The following is a 27,032-nucleotide window of genomic DNA, read 5'->3' on the forward strand; positions in this document are numbered from 1 at the left end:
AGCCTATAGAATGTTAGCTTATGCTTTCTTATGAACCTGGAGCCAACTTGCTGCACATAAGGCTGAACAGGGATCAGTTTTTAGCCGCGTGATGCCTATGCTTTTGGAATATGCACCTCCTTGGCAGGTAACCAAGCCTCGTGGTTTCATCACCCTCTGTTTGTTTGGTGAATGTCTCCTTGCTCAAGGTCATCAGTTTGACCTTTTCACCTTGTCGTCCATGTTTACCTGTTGTGTGTGTTGTGTTGCACTGAATTAGCTTAAATGTAACGGGTTTATTGGCAGGTTTTTCAGCCACGCTAGCAGCATGGCTCTAGTTCAAAACACTGTTTTAGAGTGAAATACTTCCATAAGTGCTTGAATTGTGATGCAATTCGGTACAGATAGTGTTGGGCCCCTGAGAATGAATTCTGATCATTTTGTTGATCCTGAGTATCCTGAGCAGTCAATCCTGAGTTAGCGCCACCAACAGGTCAAAATTGTGCTTGTCAAACACAAATCTTCATTCTGGGGCGCGCCGCCATTTTTGGAGGGTAGCGTACGGAGCTACGGTAAACTATCATTAGCTGTCACTGGTCTATTTATCTGTCAATTGTTCATCATCAGAAATGTATAAAGTACATGCGAAAGACAAATTCCCATATAAAAAGAAGCTGACTGAGGCAAAGGAGCGATATAGTACAAAATTTAATTTAGTTTATGATATCTGTCCTTATGAATTAGGAGGATCTTGACAGCTTGCACCCATTACGGTCACTGATGTGTTTTGGTGTTGGTGAAAACCTGTCAGCTCAAAATATGTAAATCTTTGGAGGCCGATGTCCCATTTACAAACGGGTAGGTACATGACATTAAGATCTACAAGCCAAATGCCAACAACACAAACATCCGGACAAAGTAAGCTGGCTAACGAAATGCTAACAAAACGTCCGTTAATACTGCTTATTACACGGCCCTGTCGGGGATTCTTTCACAACAATGACTCGCTGTACGTTATCCTTTACATATTTAATCTACCGTTATCTTGCAAAATGAAACCCATAACGTTAGCCCACCTTTGTGTCTGACTACTATATATACGTATTCTACAATTCAACTTTTGAATCGTATTCACAGTGTCATGTTTTGTGTTATCTTTTGACACTTGCAGTAAACAGCCATCGGATGGCACTCTTACTCTTTATTCTCTTTATTCGAAAATGGCCGACTTGCTGTCAGTGACGTCACATGCCCATTCCCTATTAGCAAAGAGTATAGAAGCAAAGAGGCGAAACTCCGGTGCGTTTTGACAATAGCTGCTAGATGGTGCTGCGGTAGCGCTTTCGCCATTTTGGACTGAAAACACCAATGAGTCTGTGTCCATGGATGTATAAAGAGACTTCTGTAAATCAGAGGATCCGTTTTTTTAGGTAAATTAACTTCCCAGTAGGAACACTTAAATATCCCTCATTTAAATCGTTATGTCCTAAAAATTGTAAAATAAACTAACAGCTGAATCCAGAGTTACTTTCCTCGCCATAATGAACGTACATCAGACCCACAGGACTGCACCACCCTGCACACTTCAATGACATATCCAGTTCTGACAGCTTTCTGCTAGCTTTATGCGGCTGTAATAATGGATATATAGGCTGTAATTCATCACTTTTATTATCTTCTAATACACCCATGGGCTGTATGCTGTAAGCCTGTATCGTGGTGGATGTATTAATCTAGTCTCTGTTCCCAAACAACCAGCTATCGGCCAGTAGCTAGTAGTGCTAGTAGCATGACATAAACAGAATTTAAGGAGTTGTTGGCTATTTACTAACACGCAGGGCAAAAGACCAGGATACAACCTCTTATAGATCCATGGTCTGTTGGACCCTCTTCTACATCCATGGTCTGTGCTGTACTGGACTCCATTCTGGATCCTTGACATGAAAAAGTTTGAGATTTCTCTCAGAATCTGTGTGCTGGATTTTTCTAACTTCCATTTATGTCCATCGCTCACGTTATGCTCCTCTGGGAAGAAGCCGAGCAAAATTGTTTAATAAGTAAGTAAGTAAATAGTTATAGTAGTATGCATATTTATAATATTTTTGTTGTTCAACACAGGCCATTTCGGTAGAGACATTAAATATGACAATAGAATAGAAATAATTTAGTTTTACTTTTGTACGGCACTTTGTAGGCGGACGTTTGACTGGTTTTCCGGTCGTCGCTTTCAGTCCAAAATGGCGGAGGCGTAGCTCTGCTGATGAGCGCTGACATTGCAATGGAACAAATAATCGACTTTCCCTTCTTAGCTCTATACTTTCTTTGCCATTACTGACTTCTCTCAGCCTCAGCTGTAGTTTGTGACTAATACTAGATAGCATGCTAACATGCTAAATATTAGCATATTCAGAGTTGGACCTAAATACAGATGTTGTTTGCAGCTTGAAGCTGCACTGATAAATATTTTTATATTAACAATTGACAAAATTACTATGTGAATGTGGAATAGGTCACTGGTAGTGGCGAACCTAGAGACGACTATCACCAGCCCTGCAGTCCTCAGATTTACAGAGCGCTTTAGCTTTGTTCAGTTTGTAGTTCATTGGGTTTTACGGTTTCACTGTTTCATCGCTCTCATCATCCTTGTTTCCAGCAGCAGCAGGAAGCTGTTTTCACCAACAACAAAAAAAGCTCTGATAAACCCACTGTATGTCATGTGCCCAGCACAAACGGCACACAGACAAAGCAGCGACTAGCTAGTGTGCTAGCTTAGTCGCCAAAGAGCCAGACATTTTCCTCGGGAGATGCTATAGACCAAAACAGAGCGACAAAGAGAGTGAATATAGAGTGCTCCAAGGATGACGTATTTCTGTAGGCCAGCCAGGAAGTTAGCATCGCCCTGCTTCCCGCGACAAAAAGCCAACGGGATTTTTCCATAGGGTTTTGGATTATTGAAGAAAATGAGCTCTGTGGCAAACACGTTTATGATACTTACACGTTTTGTTCAGCAAGATAATCTCCACAAATTAACACAACTTTATGATTTCTGAAGTGTGAATGCAATCACCAGAAGTAAAAAGCTAACGTTAGGCTATAAACGAAAGTACATCAGTCACGCATGATGGAGGTTAATAGTCTCATTTAGCTACTTGTTGCATAAAGGCTTCAAAATTTAAGAGTGGGATATTTACAGATGTATTTTATATCGTAGAACAAAACGTTAGCATCTCTCAATCTTGTGTTGACCACAGACCTTATTTCAGGCATCTAACTAAAAACCCATTTAAAAAAAACATCGACTTCCAGACGAAGGAACCGGAAGTGCTAAAATGCTAACTCATTTCTGGGTTTTAGGACTCATTCCTGTAGCACTCTATTGTATTTAGAGCTGTCTGGTTGCCAGAAACATAACTTCAAATGAATGCTAATGTTGCTCCATGTCTTTTTGATGCGCAGGTAGTCTATTGTTTGCTATTATATTTGGCATAGCAACTTTATATAAAGCCATAATGTGTGAAACGTGTGGCCTGTTCAGCTTGTTATGCCCCCAAGTGGCCAAAACAAGAACCTGATTTTGCAGCTTTGATCTGATGAAAGTTGACAATGTACAGCTGAGTCTGATAAGCTGTGTGGAGTTAAACCCTTTTGATTTACGTTACAACGTGGCTGCGCTGGTGGTTAAGGATTTAACGATGGCAAAGTGGTCTCTCCATTTTTAAACCATACTACAAATGTGTTTCCTGGCATATAATGACTATTGCACCTCACACGGTTGCTAGCGTGGCTGAAGACCTTCAGCCTACTTGTTTTATTGTTCGAAGTGGAGAGATATGACTGATGTTATTGGTTGTTTTGAATGTTCCCAAATCAATCCTGTCCGTTTATTATTTGTTAAATCTTGACAGATATAGAATAGTATTTATATAAACTAAATTTATCAAGACAATTTTCACTGTGTTGTGTGTACCAAAATGCTTTAATTATTAATGAATATATATTTGAATATGCTTACTTTTTTGCGGTCATATTTCTGTAAAGATGAGAGAACCTAAAGGCTGATAAGAATGTGCAGAAAACATTTCACTTAATTTAAATTTCAATACGATATGGTCCTTAGAAGAGGCCTTCAATGTGGCCTCTGCTAAACAGGAATGAAAACAAAGGAACTGTGTCTGGGAGAGAAAAAGCTTTTATTGGTAACAGTCATGTAAAACATAGCTGTTTACAAGAATGTTGGTAAAGAGGGTTTGGTGAAATTGTCACTGCAGGATACAAAAGCTGATTTTGATTGACCTGAATGTAATAAAGCGATCTTTTGAATTTGAGGACATTCCCATAAATATTTTCATATATAAGCCACACGTCTCTGTGTTTTAATTAAGTTATATTATTACGTCCTCACGAAGATCTGGAGCCCAAAACACATCCCAATCAACACCAGAATATGCAACTTTATCTCCAACGTGAAGCAGGTGATGCTCTATGAATCAGAGAAATGGGTAAACAACAAAACGCACAACAAACCGGCTGCAAACATGAACACCTGTCTCCGGAGAATACTAAACATCTGGTGGAGAGACAAAGTAAGCAATGTGGACCTGTGGTAGAGAACAAGCCAGTATCCCGTTGACTAACAAATTTGAAGGAGAAAGTGAAGTTGGATTGGACACACCCTCAGAAAACCTGCAAACAAACATCACCTGACAAGCCCTGGAATGGAAACCACCGAGGAACAAGGAAAAGAGGTCGCTCCGGTAACAGCTGGAGAAGAAGTGTTCAGGCAGAAATGTCTATGAGTAGGATGTGGGGAGTGAGTGGTGAAGCAAGAGAGAGAGAGCGGCAGCGATGGGAGCGAGTAACGTTGTCAACTCCGGCCCAAGCAGGAAAAGTTAAGTGTTTGGTTTATCCCTTCTGGGCTACTGTTGAAACATGGTGGACTACGAGGAGAGGGGACCTGCTACCTATGTAGATGTAAACGGCTAACTCCAATATAACGAAAACACAACTCTTATCAGGTGATTATACACTAAAGAAAACATACCTATTAATATATTATTCCATTTCTGCCAATAAATCCTCCTAAATGTTACACACTGGTCCTTTAAAGGTGCTAAATTCAATATCCAGAGCATTAATATAGCAGCAAACAACTATTGTCTATGTAAATATGTGTAGAGGAGAAATGTCTACCTGAGCAGAGAATGAAGTTGCGCCCCCTCTCTGTGTGTTGTAATCCAAGCTTCTTTGTGTTTGTTGACATGGAAATGTCATGCTTTTAGTGCATGTGAGCGTGCCCCGCTGGCTAGTTCACGGCCGCTGCTCTGCACTGCTCTCATACGGCGGATACAACTGATAACGCTGTCCCGACTGACGGCATCGTTGCAGAAGCGTAGTGCCCACCCTAAAACGGAGCTAAAAGAAGAGTGAATTTTGGACTCACATTCATCAGGGGACCAGAAACACAACTCTAAATGAATGCTAATGTTGGTTCATACTTCAGAGATTCAGTATGCACAATACACACACATATTGACTAGCAAAAATCCACAAATTTAGCATCTTTTTTCTGTGAATTCAAAGCTACGACGAGTGCAGATACTTATGTGTGTATTTATCATACACATCACAGGATATTTTATCATAGGTAGGGCTGGGCGATATGACGATATGATATATATCATCAAAACAATAAAAATGTCTATTGTATGTATTTTTCAATATTGTTTCTATCACAATTAGGGATGTCCATAATTAACCGTTAACCGACATTAAGCATTTTAACCGATTAATGCTATCGGTTAAAACGGCTAAAAGGAATGTTAATAATTAACTCAAAAGCTGAGCAGCTCAAAGTAGCGGCTCGTCTCTTTAAGGAAAAAAGATGGTCCACCTTAACAGCCCACCTTAAGAGGCAGAGCCGGAGTTGCAGGATACAGGAAGTCGGTTCCGGTCTCTGGCTCGCTTGAGCGGAGCAGAGGAGTTGTAGTTTCGTAGCATTTATTCACCGACAAATAAACTGTACACACACTGCTACACCTACGTTCACAACTAGAACGCCACCAACAACCTCACACTCACCGCCAACACACACACACGGTCTGTTGGAAAGTTACACAGACTACGTGTGGCGGCGAGCACGAAGCCTGCGGCAATGCTAGAGCTGCTAACGTAGCACAAATACACACACTGTTGGACACTCGCTAAAGTTACCCAGGGCAGACACACAGCTGACAACCTGCTAAACTAAACTAAAAGTATATATAAAGGTGTAGGGTGTAGCCATGGTCGGCGCCAGAGTGTTAGGGGCAGAAGGGCAATCAGCTTTGAAAGGGGGGGCTTTTTTTTCACCTCATATAGCCTTTATTAAGTGTATCTTTAACATTATCATGTTTCATGAAAGAAATAAACTGACAGAGAGGTGTATACATACTGCCACTTATGCGCACAGGCGCGCATGCACGCATACACATGCTGTTATTTCCACAAAAACAGGTTATAAACTAACACCGCGTCCTAACTGGATGCGAGCGTCCGACTATCGCGGTGCATCGCGCAGCATCTGACGTTCTCTGTCCACTGAATACGTCAAATCTGCACTTCTGTTACATCATGTAAACAAACCAGGAACATATCAGCTGTGAGCTCCAGATCAGACTGGAGCTGGAGACTAACCACTTAAAAGATGGGTTACTAGTACTTGTTATCTTCCTACGTTTGTACCTTTTTTTTTATTATCAGAAAACACACGTTTTATTTGTGATATTTAATGGAAATAACATACGATATAGCCAAAAGCAAGTAGGTTGTTATCTAGTTATCTTCTCCAGCCAGCTGCCACCTTATTATGGTTTCTGTAGTGAAATGAGGAGGTACCGGAGGCTACAGATAACTCCTCAGGCACGCCCTGCGTCTTGCTCATGCCAGGGTCAAAATGTGCACACACGGGTGCCGAGATAAAGTAAACAGGGAGTTAAACAAAACATTAATCTAACAGACTGACTGATTTCTTCATAACTATAATTTAAGTTAATAAAGACTAAATGTGGATGTTCCACTCATCAGTTGTTGTCCCTGCTCAGCCTGCTGTAGTGTAACATTAGTCCATTGTTTTATTCCACAATACTGAACAGAATAATCCAAATAGGTAGAAAAAGTAAGATGTGAGAGGAGCACAGGATGCTTTTTACTCTCTTGGTCCTAATTGTGCTTTAATGCACCAGGTTTGTAGGTCTACTTTCTCTCATTTTTTTCTATTGAGCTATATTTAAAAAAAAAACAAAAAAAAAAAAAAAAAAACCGCAAACGGAACGGATCAAAACGAGGCTTCTTACTGAAATATTGTAGCGATGGCTCATATTTCCCAGAGTTTCCATAGTTGTCTCTTTGTGCTGTGTGTTTGTGTTTTATTTGAACCATTAGTGAGGTGGCTGTTATATTTTTTGACAGGTAGCTCGTAATAAAGTTTCACTAATGAACTTTATTACATATAACTGCGAGCGTCAATGCTTGTGCTGAAAGTGTCAGTAATCAAGTAAATATTTTCATTTACATCCAGGACAACTGACCCGGTTTTCTCGGCTCATTTTATCTAAACTAATCAGCCCTTCCTCTCAATATGAGTGACAGGAAAAAATAGGAACCGTGTATCCGATAGAAGTTCAGACAAAACGTCACGCCGAGCTGTGCAGCACCGTGTTGCTGTGCAGCGCCGTGTTGCTGTGCAGCGCCGTGTTGCTGTGCAGCACCGTGTTGCTCGCGGCCAGTTAGGACACTCCAATAGAAAACAATGTAATCAAGCCCAAGTACATGTCCTAGTTGTTTCCTAGATGCAAAACTATCACTGTTTTGTGCTTTATTTTGCATTGCAGTGTTAAGTCCTTCCATTACCAAACTGAATGACTTAATTTTACTTATAGCCTAGCTGTTATTTCAGTTTAGTTTTTTGTCAGGAGAGAATTCAGCTGAGGGGGCACAGTGACCTTTTCTGACGGGCCTGGACCCCCATTGCCCGCCTCTAACGCCGACGCTGGGTGTAGCAGCATGCGTTGTTCTCATTTTTTACCAGTGCCACTGGGGCCAAAGTCAGAAATTTTCAAATTAGAGCCGCAATTAAATTATTGACTCATTTACATATAATTTTCTCAGTAATTGATTTGTTACTAAAATGTGAAAAAATACCTGTTATACTATCCACCCTGACGTATTCAAACTGCTTATTTAATTCAAACGACCCAGATATTTAATTCACTATCATACATCACAAAGAAAAGCATACAATTCTCACATTTAAGAAGCTGGAACCAGCAAATGTTCTGCAGTTTTGCTTTAAAAAAAAAATCCTAAAATGATTGATCATTTATCAAAATAGTTGCAGATTCATTTTTCATTTATCTACTAATCAACAAAATTGCAGCTCTGGTGAAATATTAAACACACTCTTCATGAGTGTGTCCTGAAGTTTCGTCTGGCCAATCTCCAGCTTGAGGTCCACCTCATGTCGGGCCTTGCGTTCTTCTTGGGCCAACATATCCCGCATCTGCTGAAACACAGCTGCCAATGCTGTCTTCCTTTTGGTTGCTGCGTCATAGGCAAGGACCACAAGAGGAGCCATAAATAAATACAGGAACGAGTAAAAATAGACAAACTGACATGATGTAAATGCCATCACATTTTCCTTTGTACATGAATCACTTATTAATTTGTTTCCTATTCTTGTGAAAAACGAGAAATGTATCAGATAAAGATTACCTTGAGTTTGCTCTGCGTCACTGCGTGTCATTCATTTGAAACATTACAGTCTCAGTCTTCTCAATCTTCCCGTCCAGCAAAGCCAACTTCTCTCTGAGGTCAAACTACAAAGACAGATGTGGAACACACATTCAGTACACCAAGAACAGAGTGCTACAGGAAGGAGTCCGAAAACCTGAAAATGAGTTAACATCTTAGCACTTCCGGTTCCCTCTTCTGGAAGTCAGTGGGTTTTTTGAATGGGTTTTTAGTTAGATGCCTGAATTAAGGTCTGTGGTTAAGCTGGAGAGATTTTAACGTTTTGTTCTACAACATAAAATACATCAATAAATACCCCACCTGTGAATTTTGAAGCCTTTATGTGTCTTGTAAAAAGTAAGATTTTCATGTTTTTTTATATTATAAAGCAGGTTTAAGTGCTTTATAAATACTGTGAAAGTATTGAATCGCTCAATATACAGAGAAATACACACAGATATTGTGCGGTTGAAACAAGCCGTTAGGATTTCTGTCCATTTGTGATGTCACAAATATACAATATTTAGACCATTACACGATTTTAAACATAAACATTCTAAATGTGTCCCAGTTTATTTCCTGTTGCAGTGTATGTAAATAACATCAGCTGACAGGAAGTAAACATGGACCCAAGCTGTTGCCGGGCAACGTAATTCTGTTGTAATTCCGTTGCAATTCCGTTGAAATGCACTAAAACGGAGCGTTTCAGACAGAGGGTGAATACAGGTATATTCAGGCCAACAGTATGAGGAAAATAAAGGGTTTTTGAACGTTACAGCATGTAAACATGTTCTAGTAGAAACCCCAAATACAAGTATGAAACCTGAAAATGAGCATAATAATCCGTAAATCATTTGTAGTTCAAAAACGAAAAAACTTTTTTTCGTTTCACAAAATATGGATTAATCCACCATTGAAAATAGTCCCCAACAAGTTTCCTCTGGTTTGAGTAATGTTTGATGAAAACTACTGTGACCAGCTATTTTAGGAAATGACTGAGCCTTTTTAAAAATGACACTATAAAATTGTGCACCACTTTTCAAGGTTTCTTCAGTTGGAACCATTATATGGAGGACGGAACCTGCCAAAATTGAGAATAAATTAATAAATAAATGACTCGATAAATAAGTAAATATGCCATTAAAAGTAGTACAAATAATATTAAAAATAAATGTAGTCATTAATGAATTGATAAAATGTGACATGAATTGATATTTCTCTTTTAATTTGCTTTTTTTTAAATGTATTTACCTTTGTATTAATTCCCTTATTTATTTACTCTTCTGTTTAATTTTTTTTTTTTTTACATTTTTTTTTTTTATATTTATTTTTTTATAATTTATTTTTAAATGTATGTATTTATTTATTTATGTGTTTAAGCATTTACCTGTATATTTATGCATGATTTTACCTTAGCATTTCACCCTCTATTTGTTTCCCCAAACTTATCTTTCTCTGTATTCTTTTCTTTACACATTTTTTCATACATTTGTTTTACATTTCTTCATGCATTTTTGCCTCATTATGCAAATGAGGGGGCGTTGCTTTAATGTTGTGTCATGCTTCAGAGCAGAACGGGTACAAGGTAGCTGAAACTAGAATGGCACTCGGAGAGCGCAGACCTCCGCTCCCCCCCCACTCTCCGTGCAGCTTGCACCATCATCCACGTGTATTTTGGTTTATGTTGAGATCAGCTGTACGTAGTGGAGCATCATAAAACACTTCATTCAAACTGGACAGAAACAAAATAAAATTCACCTAAGCCGTCGTCGTTACTCTTTCCAACAATCACCAAGTGTGCTTTGGTCCAACTCAACTCTAATTTCACAGAGTTTAATGGGAAAAAAACGCAGAATCTACTGTCGCTCCCCCCCCTAAAAGAAGGCGGGGTCATGCGTCATCAACGTGTCATCAGTTACACTGCGCATGTGTTATACACTGTGGTTTTAATCCTCAGGCTGATCGGAATTCTTAAAATATTCCTGAATCCGGACCATGAACCGGATCGCCACACCCCACCCCTCCAAAAAATTTCATTCAAATCCATCTCGGACTTTTGGAGTAATCCTGCTAACAGACAAACCAACGGCGGTGAAAACATAACGTCCTTCCTAGGCCTTCGGATTTGGCGGTAATAAAAGCCTCTTGCCTACGAGATCGGTCTGTTGAGACAGCAGGGTTGATGCATCATGTTTCAGATGTCCAGCCTGTCTGTCAGAATCAGCATATCAGTCAGTACAGTCAGTCATTTATCTCTTTAACTCCACAAGTCGATGGTTAGTTGCTGCTCTGTGCGGGAGCGTGCCAAACGCACTTTTGGTAATTTCGTAAAGCTCTCCCCGTCATGACGCGCTGACAGTTTGGGAAAACACGCCTGTTGATGTGCTGAAGAAACTGTGTAGAATAATTCATCAAATGTGATGTGCGCATCAGTACGCAGGGGTTCTGTGCTTATTTTACAACAGTGTGATGCTGGTGGCACAAAGTGTAGCAGATCTGCCGTGCGTCATTTATTTTTTTGGGGGGATGGAACAGATACCTACTGCTGTCAGATGACAGAGAGACAGGGCTTCAGTAGTACTAACTGTCATGACAGACAGCTTTATTCTATAGTTGGCAATAATGCCATAACCGCTGGTTGAAAAACCATGTTGTAGAATAAAGTCAGTGTTGCTGACTTTACAATGAACACAACAATGAACTAAATTACACATCAAATGATAAAATGTCACAGGATATATATAGATGGAGTTCTGTGACGTTATCCACTGCAAGGGTCAGGGCAGGGGTCATTACTCCTCAACCTCCAGGAATTTGGTTTAAAGTTCAGCAGCCAAATTTACAATTTTAAAGCTGTCGGCGAGCGTCTGTCGGCCTAGATTTTGCAGTGTGTCCTGCAGCGTCGGCTCCAGTCAGCCCGTGTCTTTTTCGCCCGACTGCATGTACCATTGCAGCATGTTGAATCGGCGGTGAGAGAAATTACTCTGATTGGCTGTTCAGCTAAACGAATCAGTGTACAAGAAGAAAAACGGACGTGAGGAAGCATGACACAACTTGAAAGCAACGCCCCCTCATTTGCATAATGAAGCAGAAATGCATGAAGAAATGTAAAACAAATGTGTGAATAAATGTAAAGAAAAGAACAGAGAAAGATAAGGGAAAATGCATGCATAAATAAATAAATGCTAAAACACATAAATAAATACATACATTTAAAAATAAATATAAAATACATAAATAAATACATAAATAAAATACATGCAAAAATACATGCAAAAATATATATAATACATTTTAAAATTCATAAAAAATAAATACAAGTGTAAATTAAACGAGTAAATAAATAAGGAAATTAATAGAAAAGTGTATGAATAGAAAAGCAAATCAAAATCATGTTTTATCAATTAATGAATTACTAAATTAATTTTTAATATTATTATTGCTACTTTTAATGGCATATTTATTTATTTATCCAGTCATTTATTTATTTATTTTTTATTTTGTAGTATTGGTATTGAAGGTATTGAAAGACCAACACATTGTTAGTTTGGGTCCCTTTTTGTGGGATTTGTTGACAATGAGACAAACATTTATCCTTTAAAGTATGGTTAAGGTGAGGCAACTGGTTAAGATTAGGGAAAGATTGTGGTTAAAGACCAAGTGTGCCATGGAGCATTTTTTATGAGTGGGTCCTCACATGCGTGCATATACGAGCACGTGGGTCCTTCCTGTCAAACACTATTGCACTGATCTACAGGAGTCTGCGATGTGCCAGAACGCAGAAATGAACAAGGCAGGGAAGGAAAAGACTTCTAGCAAGTAAACAATGTAGGTTACAAAATATAAAAAAAAAACGCTTTGTAAATGTTTCATGAGGAAGAAGGTACATTAAACATGTTTGTTTGAGGATACACGTAATGTGTTTGGTGAGTAACACTGAAGGTTAACAGCAACTTTACCACAAGGGAGTTTTAGTTGTTGGTCTTCAACAGGATGTGAACTCTGGTCTCCTGCATCAGAGTCAGAGGCACTGTGGTGCATCTGCCTGTCCACTAGTTCATCCAAACAGAGCAGTCACACCCCAAATACACAGACCTAGAACTGGAAACCTCCACAAGTTAAGTCACAATCATAAATTATGATGGCAACAACTTTACAGTAGAGAAGAATGGAGGAAAAGTCCATCTGTGAATCGCCTTACTAATCTGATTACCGGCTCTCATGTGTATACAGCTATAACATCTAAAACATGGCAGAAAATATCAGAGAAGATAGGGATACCAAGTAAGAAAATGTATATTGAAATTGTTTACATTCTGGTGTAGGATGTAACAGCTAGGGATGTCACGATACCAGAAATCTAGAATTCAATACCAATACCAGTGAATTTCCACGATTCTCGATACCAAATTCAATACCACGGTAAAAAAAACCCAAAACAAACAATAAATCCCATGTAATGTGTACATGTGTTTATATATATCCTCAGATTGCAAGCAGTAGTTTAAATTCGCTGACATGGTGACATTTCACTGGGTATAGGCTACCAGAGGTGGGACCAAGTCATTGTTTTGCAAGTCACAAGTAAGTCTCAAGTCTGTGACTCAAGTCCCAACTCAGGTCTCGAGTCCTAAACAAACCATATGAGCTCTTCACCAAATGAGACGTCACTTTAACAGCAGAGTAACTGGATCCAACTGGTGCTCAGTAACATAATGTCAGTTCTTCATGGTTTTCTCCTGAAACTTGATTGGATGCTGTTGAATGGTTCAAACTAAGTGGATCTGCGGAGTTAAGTGTAAGATAATTAAGTCCTAATAACATTCACCGGAAATAAAGAGTCCAGAGTTCAATAAAAAAAACACCATTTTTCAGAGATTTAGCAATAAGCAACAAAAGATAGAAATTCAGTTTGTACAGTTCAGTTCAGTTTTTTCCCCCACGAGAGAACCCTCTTCTTGAACATAAAGGATCTCTGCATCTCTGGATATCTGGATCTCGCTGCTGTGGTGTGTGTGTGTATGTGTATGTGTGTGTGTCAAACTCCGACACAGAGAGCACAGGACAGAAGCAGCCGCATTTGGCTCTTGGCGGGTGTAAATTTCGGACCCTGCAGGGCAGGCATCATATGGTACCTTCAGTACTGTTGAAAACGAGTACCGTCCCGTTTTTAGAATTTTGGCATCAACTTGGTACCGATCGGTTCTCGTGACATCCCTAGTAACAGCATCCAGGTTAGCTGCTTAGGGCTGCCCGTCTATGCACTGCCTTTCACAAACTATTTGCTCTTGTGCATTTGGTGTGAGACTGGTGTGGACTTCTTGGAGGCTGGGGAATGATCACGGTAACAAAGCAGTTTGGGAAATGCAGGTCATAAGGAAATATAAAATGAACAGTCAAAGTCACCGTCCACCTCCCCCCTCCACACACACACCTCCTCCCTAAAAGGCATCTCGATAAGATCATCATGTCTCAGCCTTTATTCCTCACAGACAAGAGTCATAATTCATACGACCACTAGAGGTCACCGGCAACACAAACAAGAGTCATTTTGAACAAAATGACAAATGTTGTTGTGTTTTTCTGAGGACAATCTACTGTATGTTAGAGTGTCCTTTAATGTCTGTGTGTTTCTCTAGAGGGCAGGCATGTTTAAGATATACTGAACGGTCAGATCACACGACAACTAGAAATATACTTTGTGTTAATATGTGTCAAATATAACCCACACTTTATGGTCAATTTTTTGGGTGTCCATTTATCCATTACTTCATCTGCTCTGTTGAAAAGCAACTAACAAGATGTTGGTCAAAAACGATAAGTTTAATAGAAAATGAAATTATACCAGAGTGATCATTTCTCTCAGTGGTTGACATATTTGGGATTCTGTAGGAACTCCTCATCATTTGATTATCTCTCCTATCTCTGATAATTACCACATTATGGTCTATGTAAAAATGATATGAGGCCATGAAAAGAAATGGAAGTCGATACCTTGACATTTTCAGCGTCACTTAAACCAGACGTTTATATCACGTCTTGGGCATTTATCATGATGTGGGAGAAGCTTTTCAGCTAACCAGCTAGCTTCTCACTAACAGCACAAATAACAGCTTCCTGGTGAAAGAAAACAGCAGACTTGAGTTCTTAAAAACATACACTATACATAACAAGAACCACATTAATACTGCAATTAATATTGTTAATATTATTCTTATTACTATCATTATTAAACACTAAAATGCAGCCAGGCGTAAAGCTTCAGGCTGACAAGTTCATCTGAAAGAAAAAACTCAAAGTGACATGCAAACGTTCTCTTCGTCCTCTCTTCGTCCTCCTCGTCTCCGTTGCCATCGTCAGTGCAGTATATTTATTAAAAGGAAGGTCTTTGTTCACAGTTTCTTGTCCACCTCACAGCAGTGAGAGCTCCTTATTGGCTCAGGTTTTCAGTATCAGCAGCTGCCATTGGCTGAGCATGGAGAGCTCTGATTGGTTCTCATTCTGTTTGGCATGTCATCCAGTTGGCTTCAGAACTCCTATGACAACACTGTCGGTGCATGTGCAGGTGTGATCATGTATGTCAGTGTGTGCTGATGTACAGTCTAGCTGATTGGGGATGTGTATTGGTGTGCTGACCTATAGACAGGGGTGGGCAGTATTAGTCACATGTATTTGAAGTACTATATTTATATGAACATATATATATAAATGGTCATACTCCTCAGTACGTGGAAACACATGTATAATGTCTTCTGTGGCTCTGGAGGAGCTGACCCTGATGATGTGTTATCTTAATCTAGAGAGATGAAAATGAATGGGATGGGCGCTATTAGGGTAAATATATTGTCTAGATCTCCCAGTTAGACATTCTGATTGTGTTCATTTATCTTCTTTCTAATCCTCTTGTTATTGCATGAGAATGGGGGGGGGGGATTTACACATGAAGTCAAGTTTTACTGCAGCTAACTGGGACTCATTTCATTTACAGCAACCCAGAGAAAGCTGCGATCAACAGTAACGATGGTGTTGGTTTGAATAACATCAGCTAATTCCACTGCAGGGTGAATATTTACATTTTCATTTTGTAAAAGAGAAAAATTGAAATGCCAATTTACAGAGTGCAAAAGCCAGCACCGTAACACCAAAGTGCCTGAGGCCAAAGATCTCACGATCAAATATAGTCGCAAAGGCTGTATGAAATAAAGACATGTTCCTGAAGAGAGAAAAGAAAGTCAAATAAAAAATAGAAATAGACCCTTTCCCCTATCTATCTATCTATCTATCTATCTATCTATCTGTCCGTCCGTCCATCTATCTATCTATCTATCTATCTAGACACCCGGTATGCATTACATCTGTTGCATTTCTTCCTGTGTTTACAATATTTATGTGTGTTGTCCCTGTTCAATGCGCAGAGTGCGTTCAATATCTAATATAATAATGTGTGCTTTGGTAGAGCGGTGCTGCAACAGTCTAAATCAAGCACATGTAGTCGTTTGTCTGTAAGATAGGTAAGGAGCATATTTAACATGTCATGCCAGCAGGATCCATAAACTGCAACGCAAAAAGTACTGATGTTAGCAAATCTCAGCACAGTAACCCTAACCCTAACCCTAACCCATTGTGAATGACAGAACAATACCTGATATCTGGGCTGGTAGCCAGCTGTTTAAAACACTGACTACACCTTACACGTTTCTGACACGTTTCAGTCATCCACCCCCATGCACGTCTGATGTCTGTCAAACATATTTTCACACTTCAAGTCTATTTTCTAGAACTACAGTGACTGCCATACACTCCTGAGTGCACTACAGTACAAATCCAACTGATGAAGCTGCTGCTGTCGTGACGCTTTCACTACATTTGAAATCTTGCACAGTCAATACTACACCCACATACCCAACACCCACAGAGACCAAGCATCTGAACACTGGGTACTGTGTCTTGGCCGTTAGCTAGTGCAATGTAACGCTGCACTGCCTCTACTTGCAACACTTGACGCACAGACAAAGATTACTGGCACAGTCAGAGAGAGAAACAGCTTCATGAATTACATTTTAAAGTCAAGAGTCTGAGGCTTTACACTGAAACTGACCTGAAAGCAGATACACTAGACTGTTGTGTTTGGGTTAAGGTAGCTGATGTCAACCTCAGACAAATGCAGTGTTATTTAACATTTGATTCAACCCCTACCAGGTTGGCTATAACCGGACAATGTTGCCACAGTTCATTTCTAATTGCAGTTTGCAGGTCTTAACTTCCAGCTCTGTGTTAGCGAGTGTGTTTCTCTCATATTCAGCCCAGTTTAGACATCGCCGCCACGTCCCTGTCAATCTCCCGTTGCTTTCTCACCCACAAACACTACCTCGTGTTCTCTGTGTTCACTACATCGAAGTGCAGTGTTTTTGGTCTGTGGCTGACCCTACACTACAAAATATCTAATTAAACAAATACAATACATGTAATACTGTTGTTAACACTGGATATTAAAAAGTAGTTTAACTGACTTCACATATGCTATCTGACTATCGTACGGTAGAAGAGTTGTGTGCTTCACACAGTCTAAACTATCATTATAAACAACGCATTAATAGGATACTGTTAAACTCGTAATAACCAAATGCTAATTTATCAAATATAAGTAGTATAATTGTGTCTGAATAATTGTGAAGTTAATGGTTTTTTTTGGCTTTCGGTTGATCATTTAATCCGTCTATGAGTAGGTTAATCATGAAGGAGTGAAGGTGAAGGATTGTTATATGTTGTCTTTTCAAACTATTAGAAAAAGGAGTCCATCCCGTTGAAAATTGGGTAGAAAGCAACACCTGGACTGCACCAGTTATTCTCAGCGTCCCTGGGTTGCATTTGTTTGGTGTTCCTTGATGCTACCGTTAAGTGTCACCAAATCAGAAATGCTCAAATCCAACACAAAGGGGCTTTAAAATAAATTGTGATTATTTCGCATCAACATACATTTTGACTCGTTTGTGCCCATCCCTGTGTATAGTGTATGTGTTCATACTGGGGTGTGTGTGTGTGTGTGTGTGTGTGTGTGTGTGTGTGTGTGTGTCAGTCCATGCATCTCTTGGGTCTCTACTAATTAGGGATTTTCAGGCAGAAATAAAGAAAACAATTAAGAACAATAACATCATTATCATTATCTGCTATCACAATAACTATTATTTCATGGATGCAATTTTTCAGGACGTCATTTTTTTGTTCACTTGAACTCATTTAAACCAAGATTCTGCTTTTATATCCACAATTCCTGATTACATCCCTGATTGGTGTTGTTATTGCGTTAACGTCAGCATCCCTCTTGTCCTTAGTTTCTATAGCCTCCATGGCAAAAATCTATGAAACAATGATGTGTGTTTTGTTTAGAAAACTGTCCAACTGTGCTTGATTGTTTTTCATGAATTTGTAAATGACCAGCCATCATTCTCGCTGATGGTCGAGTGATTCACTTTCTTAGGTGGGCAGGTCTTTGCTAAAGCCTGACAGCCAAGTGGTGGGAGGACAACATCTGTCCAGTCTTTGTAGGCTAGATGTTAAAAGAGCGAGATCAGGAGTCCTCAGAGAGATGTGATTGGCTAATCTCCGGATTGGAAATCTGGGCAGATCACCCACGGTGAGTGGTAATTGGTCACCGAAGGAGATGACGAGCATTTCCGCTCACTTTCAGAGGGGTGGGGGAGGATGTGTGTCGATTGGCTGTAAGGCACTGGCTCGGGTGTGGTCAGGACAGATCAGTCATGCTGAGGCTCATGGGTAATCCTGGACGGAGGTAAGCCACCGGGACACGACCATTCTCACTAGTCGATCCTGTGATGGATAGACGAGCTTTGGAGCGCATTGCATCTGTGAATTTCATCTGTACAAGGAAAAGACATGTTAACTGTGTTTTAATCATTAACACCAAAATCAAACCTCCACACAGCTGCTTCAGGTCGACACAAAGTTAACCTTGAAGGAATGCTTTGTTGTTTTGTGAAATATGCTTAGTTGCTTTCTTTCTGAGGGTGACAGGAGAAGATTGATATCAATCTCATGTTCAGGGGAGCACATTTCCTAAAATGAAATCATTATCAACATCATCTGAGAAAAAAAATGAGACTGTAATGTAAAATAGAAAACGTAGCTCATTTTGATGAACCTTGTGAATATGGAATGAAACATGAGCACACTGAATGAAACTTATTATCATCTTTCATTTCCTGTATAGACCTAAAATATGCTTTCATCGAAGCACTGGCCCCTTTACAAGACGTAGACTTTGGTGTACTATAGTAAGTATGCACTGGCCAAATCTTGAATTATTTCACTACTGGATTTCCAATAGACTTATCTAGTCAGATACAGTGTTGCTATGACCTCAGACTTACATTACAGTGTGGTGTCACCAGGTTTGAGCCAATATGTTTAATTCCATACGCAGTATAATCACACTCTTCCCATACTCAAGTTTCAAAGTTGTCAGTGTGTGAAAACACATTCTCAGGGCATTTTCACATTAGGTATGAGTGATCCGCACCGTGCCCGAGCACGATTGCCCCCCCTCTCTGCTCAGCTTTCACATTAGTAAAGTTGTTCCGTACCCGAGTACACTTGCGTCATCATCCACGTGTATTTGTTTATGCTGGGATCAGCTGTTCTAGTGGCGGAGCATCGTAAAACACTTCATTCAAACTGGACAGAAACTAAATAAAACTCCCCACTACTGTCGTCGTTACTCTTTCCAACAATCACCAACTTTGGTTTGACTGAAATAAACTCTGATTTCACAGAGTTTGATGTGAAAATAGGGCGACTCTACACGTTGTCAACCCCCCCCCCCCCCCCCCCCCCCCGTCTCTATCTCTCTGTCCGCTGAGCAGCTGAGCGTCTCTCATTCTACTGTAGATATGAAACTGTTTTAGGTAAACAGATTTCGGAGGAGACCGGCGGCGTTGAAAAAAGCCTGACCTTTCGAAACTACTCGCTAACTGCTAACGTTACTCGCGTTAAATAGCGGTCCACTTCTGTGTTTTGGTACGGTTGGCTTTCACACCTGATGCGAACCGTACCCGAGTAGACATGATCCGTACTCCAGACCACCTTTTCAAGTGGACTCGGGTACGAGTCGACGAAATGTGCCGGAGTACGGTACGGAGGGTTCACACTAATCAATCGAACTGGACTTTGGGGACAAGTGTACTCTGATCCGGGTCCCTGATGTGAAAGCACCCTTAGACAGACAGAAACACTTCATTTAAAACCTTGACATTGAGACCCTTTCCTATGACACTTATGTCCCATTACGACTGACATATTGACCTGCTGAATGGGTGTACGCATGTCAGCCGACCCTCCTCCCGACCAGGGTTGGACGTGGTAGAAGGCTGTCAGGCTTTGGGTGAAGTGCTGTTGCTACCAGAACCCGAAAATGATTCAATGATACGGACGTTTAAACATCATTTAACCGACCAGAGTAAAGGAGAGAGGGAGAGATAGAGAGAGAGAGAGAAAAATAGAAAGCTAGCATGAGTGGGTGATCAAGACAGAGGCAGCGTGCAAAAGGACAGAAACTTAATCTGGATTGATTGGATGGAATTCTGTGGTTCATCAGTGAAGTGTATGGAAATACACTGCAGACTGGCTGTCACCCTTCTTCACAGCCGTCTCATATTAATGGTCCAATGCATTGAGTAGGCCCGCATCATACGTTCTTCTCCTCTCTGAAAGGGGTATTAGTCATAGGTCAAAGGTCAATTGTGGGGGATGTTGCAAATCAATGAGCAGAACTGCAGGGTTTCCACCAGTGTATTGCAGCACACTGGGCCGAAACATAGGGGAATGTTTTTACTGTGTTTTTTAAACTAAAATGTGTTATACAGGTAGCAAACTCCGTTAAGGAATAGATCTGTGCGTAGGTTGTGTGCTTAACATTTTTTTCGAGGGTGCTGTTGAGAGAGAGAGAGAGAGACAGAGTGTGTGTGTGTGACGGTGAATATGAAGTTAGCAGTAACGTTAGATACAACTCATCAAGACCCAGGCCAAGTTCCTGTGTCTTGTTTGCCACCTGCTGCTACGAGTTCTGCTGGGAGGAGCGGCAATTGGCCGAACACCTTTTCTGGTAGAAACCCTGAAATGCTTAATAGAAATATTGCATTTTTTTGCATTGATGCAAGGATTTTTGCATCAATAAAGTATCTTAATTTTTTTTTTTTAGATAAACAAAACATTCCTGTATGGTTATTTATCCATGAGCATTCAAACATTTCTACATTGATTGCCCAGAAAATGTACACTAGTTCAATATATTAATATTGATTTTGCAGTACAAAATTGAATACACCATTTTAGAGGATCTTTCCTCATCACCCACTCATTTTGCAGCTCTTTGCAATGTAGTAATTGCAGAAATTATTTTCATTCTTCACAATTAAATTAAATAAAAATGCATGTTGCTTTATGTGGTATAAACTTATAAGCTCTCTCTGTGTGTGTGTGTGTGTGTGTGTGTGTGTGTGCGCGCAAACAGAGGGGGGAAGAGAGAGAGAGAGAGAGAGAGAGAGAGAGAGAGAAAATTGCAATTAGTTATTTTAAAATCTACACCAACATTTCCTGAAGCCACTAAATGCAGCACGACATACTGTAGCATTATGTAACGAATGAATGGAGAATGCGTGTAAAAGCAGGTTATGTTTGTATGTTGCAGTATGGCCAAATGTGGAGAGAAACATTTGAGGCAAATCAAATCATTGAGGAAGGAACACTGACATTATGCAAGTGCTGAATGAATTCTGATTTGGAGAAAAAGAAACTTCTCACATTGTCTCCTTGTTAAGAATCAACCTGTTCTCACTCGTCAACTCATCAAATACCGCCGTTTGGTCAGCACCCCTTGGCTTAGGAAACCGACACACGGAGGTGTCCTTTAGCAATAGTTTGTGACGAACCGGGCTTTCAAATAACTCCAAGGTAAACCCACCCGCGCCGTTATTCTACAGCCCTCATGACCATAGGTGAGAGTAGGAACGAAGATTGACCGGTAGATCGAGAGCTTTGCCTTCCGGCTCAGCTCTCTTTTCGTCACAACGGTGCGGTAAAGCGAATGCAGTACCGCCCCCCCGCTGCTCTGATTCTCCGGCCAATCTCACGTTCCATAGTCCCCTCACTCGCGAACAAGACCCCGAGGTACTTGAACTCCTTCAATTGGGGCAGGACTCATTCCCTACCCGGAGTACTATGCATGTAACGAGTATATATTGACACACCGTCCCTGGTCCGTCCAAAAGGTGACAAAGCGGTGGTATTTGACGAATTGGGAGTGAGAACGTGTTGTAAGAATACGTTGCTATGGTGACTGATGCTGCTACAGCATCCTATGCTTGAATCAGCTTTTGTTGCACTGAATTAGTTTCTAAACTAATTAATTAAAATGTTATGACTACATCTTTTGTTCCCTGAAGGAGAGAAAGAAGGTACAATACATATAGTATAGGGTATCACATCTTTGTGTGGCCTGACTAAAAATATGGTGGTGTACCACATTTCTCTCCTTCAGGAAACAGAAATTCTATTCATCATTGCATTCCTTTTCAGTTGATTCACTCAGGATAACACATATAATATGGGACAGGTATGCTCGCCCCGCAGAGCAGCCATGGAGGAGCCAAAGCTGCGACACTAGTGCATCGTAGACCGAGCGGAAACATATAACCGTTTCATCTAAAAGGCTAAACAGTACCAACCTAATTTAACAACTGGCTGCTGCACAAGTATCACTCACTGATGACGTTGCCCTTGCCCGTGGTTGGGTGTCTCCTCACACCGTGAGGCAATGGAAGACCTTTGCTGATACAAGCTATTTAAAGTCACTGCTTGGACAGGGTTTTGCCCATTCAAGCATTGTCAAAATGAACAAATACATGGTCACATAAACACACACTTTGAGTGCAATCTACGCACAGCACACGAGGTATGCAACTCCTCTGCTCCTCAGATAAAAAAAGGAGTTTGGCAAAAGCTCAGGACCTTACAAGCCAGTACTACTATACTACACAGATACATAAACCTTAGGTACTTAAAGGGACTGTTAGTAACTTCTTACACGTATAAATCATTGCGGGTCGGTGTCCCACGCACGCTCGCGTGTGGCTACGCTGTTCAGACAAGACTCCAACACAAACTACACGGAGACACTCGCAGGTCTATAATGAGGCAAAATTCCCCTTCTTTCTTCCAAACAACAAAATTATGTCTGTAACTACCTTTGTTCACCTCTGAAGGGAGAACCACCATATTGCTTTCTTTCTCAGCCTTGTCCCTAACAACTGTGTTGTAGACACAGTTGACACAGACACGGTTGTCATAGTGAAAACTGTAACCGATAACCCATCACAACTGTTCTCTCTACGCATGCTGAGACTGCGCACCGATACCACTTTTTTCAGACCGAGTACAACTACTTACATTTGGGTACTCGCCGATACCGAGTACCGATACGAGTACTTCTCTGTGCCAAAAGACCCTCGTTAACAGCCAGCTGGAGGGTGTGAGCGACACGCGACAAGCTGGGGAGTCCCGCATACGAGGCGGTGCGCCGCGAGCGGCTCTAGGTCGGTTTGGAAAGGCTCGGGGCGAAGTTAGCTCACGGCTTTACAGCGCTCCCCGCCCGGACCTCATCGCACCGTGACGGGGCTCCCTGCTCCCGGTGCGACTGTCAACCGGGGCGCACTGAGGACAGTCCGCCCCAACTGTGTCATGTTGCGGCCCACGTAAAAGGCGCCAGAGGTCTCTGCCGTTGTCGGCAACCCACCCGACCCGTCTTGAAACACGGACCACGGAGTCTAATGCATGTGCGAGTCAGAGGGTGCAAGCAAAACCCCGTGGCGCAATGAAAGTGAGGGCCGGCGTGTGCCGGCTGAGGTGGCATCCCAGCCCAGCGGGATCGTGCGCACAACCGGCCCGTCTCGCCCACACCGTCGGGGTGGTGGAGCTTGAGGAGCCGAAAGATGGTGACGAGAGGTTAACATCGCGCTGCTGTAAAGTGGTATCGCCATTGTATCGGAGTCGTTTTATGAGTACGAGTACATGAGCACAGTATCGGACCCGATACCCTGGTGTCGTCCGTGTTTACCCTGATCTTGTTGAGTAGTGCTGTCAATGGACTCTCCATCTGTGCTCCAAGCTTCACCAGACACATCGCCTGATAAGTTTGTAGCATGGGGAGAGAGCAAAGGGCCCAAACAGAGCCTGTCTGCTCCTGGTACATGTTCTCCAGCTGCATTACCAAAAAACAGTCCCCCTGGTGAAGGGAAGCAAATCCTGGCGGATTGACCAAACACACTTTTCAGCTCTATCTAAATCAAAATACTAGCCATAACGGGGCACTGTGACACAGGTTCGTAGTTGTCTATTCTTTGATGAAATCAACTTCGAGACAAAGTTTGGGAATAGAAGAAGGGGCTTCCTAACTGTTGTTGGATCAGGGGGAGTGAAAACCCTGCAAACTTTGACTGCTGGTTAAGGAGAGGTCCACTCCAATGACACGTTCTCAGTTACCCGACCATACAGGGAGGAAGAGGATCATCATCCTGGCTAAACAACGCAGGAGCAGTGCTCTGGTCTAAAGGGAAAGCCTCTCGTTCATCTTTTGACAGACCGTGCATGTCCAAGCCATGTCTACAATGTCACGGTCATCATGGCCACAAGGGAGCTCAAGATGCTGCTGACTAGCGCTCTCAGAGGGCTCCAACTACAACTCTGCTTACCCTTATGCCGGGATCAGACTACACGATATCAGGCCGATTATAGCCCGACACGGCCGTCGTAGGGGATCGGGAACGATAAATGAGTGTCGTGTGCGAAAATCGATCCTCTTATCTCGTGTAGTGTGTCATAGTACACGACAACCGACGCCACGTCTGGGACGCCCCACGACACTCCAAGAAAAGTCTAGCCTGTCCGAATTTTTCGTCTTGACACGCCTAGTGTGACATCTCCAACAACGTGTTCCTTTGCGATTGTTTTTTCTTTCTTTTCTTTTTCTTTTCGCAACACAAGACTGCCAAGATCACACACAACACTTCTGTCGCCATGATCGACAGTTGCTTCAACCGCCTCCCCGATGACGTCTGAACTCGCGCATGATCGTGGAATACGACGTGCCGTGATTGGTCGTGGTCATACGTGTAGTCTTGCCTGTCACCCGACCAAGACACTGCAAGAGTTTATGGTGCTGTGATTGTTAGATCTGATATGGTGAACATCGTCAAAGACAAAAATATCGTGTAGTCTGATCCCGGCATTACACATATTCTATATAGTCAACCCAGCTAAGTGCAGGAAAGTCTGACTCAGGCCAAGTTGGGTTTCAGCCAATACTTTCCTAGTGGCGATAATCCCCAGGCAGACGGGACTGTAAGTGACTCCTAAATGTGTATTAAGGTCTGTTTATAAGGTAATTACTTTCTGCAAGCTTTTATTTTGAAAGTCACCTTTTTACATTACGTGACTTTTATTTTGACGCCACCTCCTGGCGGAAGAAGGATAGTGCTACGGAGATTTTCTGAAGGAGGGAAAGCACGCAATTGCGCTGCTTTATGTCATCATAAACTGATAATTAAGCGCCTAGCCAGTACGGGAACAAGGTATTGTGTGTTGAATATGTTTTATGATTATATGCAGTAACATTTTGTGATTTAGGTGGACGCACTTACAGTGTGTGTGTTTAATTGTGTTGTCATTCTGACGGTCTTGCTAACATTAGCTTTTCATGGAGATTGCTGTAATGCTAGCTTTCTAGCTTTTCATGTGCAAATGTTGGGCTTAAGGTTTGATTGGTGTTAATGTGTATGGCAAATACAGTATATGGATAAGGTTTGTAATGTTTACATTTTTAGTAAGAGCTCATTGTATTTTATTTGTCTGTCCTTTAGCTCTTACGGTGTTTTCTGAAGAAAGGTGTTTAAAGAAGAAAAGGTGAATTTGTGTTCAAAATATGGCTAACGGCTGAACATAAATAAAAGGCTTCTGAAACATCAGTACGCTTCACCATTGTCTGGCTGGGGTTCGCTACAGTAAGAGCTTGACCCTCATCGATCCTGACGACATCTTGCATCAACGACGGGCCGCGACAGAGGGTCTTCACAGCGTGCCTGCTGCTGCTACACGGCCACTAGCTGTCCACGTGGATTCATGGAGCAGCAACATGGTACCATGCCAGCAGCCTGATCTACTCTGCAATTCAGTTTCGATGCAATGGTCAAGTACAGTCATATTCACTAACATTGATGCTGAACTGTGAGTATTACCCTATCATACAGTCTTTGAGACTGCCAACAAGGTGAGCCATGGACGAACATTTTTTTGGACTGAGCCAGTGAACGATTAATACTCACCTCATCTGCAGCAACATTAAAGGACAATCGTTACACGGAACAAATCCTTACAAGATCAATGGACTATTAATAATTAAGGACATTTGACACTTTTTGGACTATATTTCAAGTACTTTGATAATTGTGTTTATTGGGCATTTACACTGTTATATACAGTTATTTGAGTGTTTCTACATCAATGCATCTGTGCTAGTAGTTTTGTACTAATGCTCTGCTATCCTATGGTTATGCTGTTTATTGCAAAGGTTTATTATATCTGAGTTTAACAGTTTTCTTCTATCTTAAGAACCTCATTATTTAAGTTGAAAATGGCAGAGCCAATTAGTGAGGGGGAGTCAGAGGAGCAGACGGCTGGTTTGCAGTGTGAACCTCAAGAATTGCAGAATGAGCTCCACACAGTGGAAGACACATCTGATGAGCCGCTTGAAGGTCCCCGACGCTCTGAACGTACACGGCACACTACGGAAAAGATGCAAGCACTTCAATGTGAAGAGGCCAAGAAAAGGGAGAAAAGGCTGCTCTCCATGTATGAGAAATGGAAGGTTCTTGTACGCAAAGCACGAGATCAACTGAAGGCGTACATGCCAGAGAGTCAACTCTGGCCTCTCATCGATGAACTCAAACAAAGTAAGCAAAACATAATGAGCACGTATTGTGGAATTCGAGATCTCGCAATACCTTCCAATGACATAAGAAGACGGATTGACTTATGTGAATCAGTAACTGCAGAAATCGTCATCATCGCCTGCAACAGAACAATAGACCAGGAGGATGAGTTTAATGAAGAACAGGAAAGACGCCGCCTTCATGATCTGCTCCACCATGACTTTGCAAGGTCTGTCTATGGATCTTCTGCTTCCTTAACAACTCACAGTAAGTCCGACCATCACTCAGTGA

General features: G+C 41.4%; 1 protein-coding gene and 2 long non-coding RNA genes across 7 annotated transcripts in view; 1 reads left to right on the forward strand and 2 right to left on the reverse strand.

The window, feature by feature from the left end:
• Nucleotides 1-3,076: 3,076 nt before the first annotated feature.
• On the forward strand, nucleotides 3,077-25,778 carry LOC119484787. Its single transcript, XR_005206115.1, has 3 exons — nucleotides 3,077-3,935; nucleotides 4,628-4,630; nucleotides 25,161-25,778. It is a non-coding gene; the product is annotated as an uncharacterized LOC119484787 (long non-coding RNA).
• Nucleotides 8,196-9,120, reverse strand: LOC119484789. 2 transcript variants are annotated; one of them, XR_005206118.1, is made up of 3 exons: nucleotides 9,067-9,120; nucleotides 8,728-8,831; nucleotides 8,196-8,556 (listed from the first exon to the last, which is right to left on the reverse strand). It is a non-coding gene; the product is annotated as an uncharacterized LOC119484789 (long non-coding RNA). The 2 variants fall into 2 exon arrangements; XR_005206117.1 differs by lacking the exon at nucleotides 9,067-9,120 and having other exon boundaries at nucleotides 8,728-8,939.
• LOC119484777 (glutamate receptor 2-like) overlaps nucleotides 14,550-27,032 on the reverse strand; it is a 133,147-nt gene continuing 120,664 nt past the window's right edge. For 2 of the 4 annotated variants that reach the window (XM_037763859.1, XM_037763858.1), the window contains exon 19: nucleotides 14,550-18,622. In XM_037763859.1, coding sequence (XP_037619787.1) covers nucleotides 18,488-18,622 — 135 coding nt within the window. In that variant the 3' untranslated portion in view covers nucleotides 14,550-18,487. The remainder of the gene's footprint in view (nucleotides 18,623-27,032) is intronic. The other 2 variants (XM_037763857.1, XM_037763856.1) reach the window with 1 other exon arrangement.

The sequence above is a fragment of the Sebastes umbrosus genome, chromosome 3 (genome assembly GCF_015220745.1).
Source record: "Sebastes umbrosus isolate fSebUmb1 chromosome 3, fSebUmb1.pri, whole genome shotgun sequence".
In the NCBI taxonomy this organism is placed as follows: domain Eukaryota; kingdom Metazoa; phylum Chordata; class Actinopteri; order Perciformes; family Sebastidae; genus Sebastes; species Sebastes umbrosus.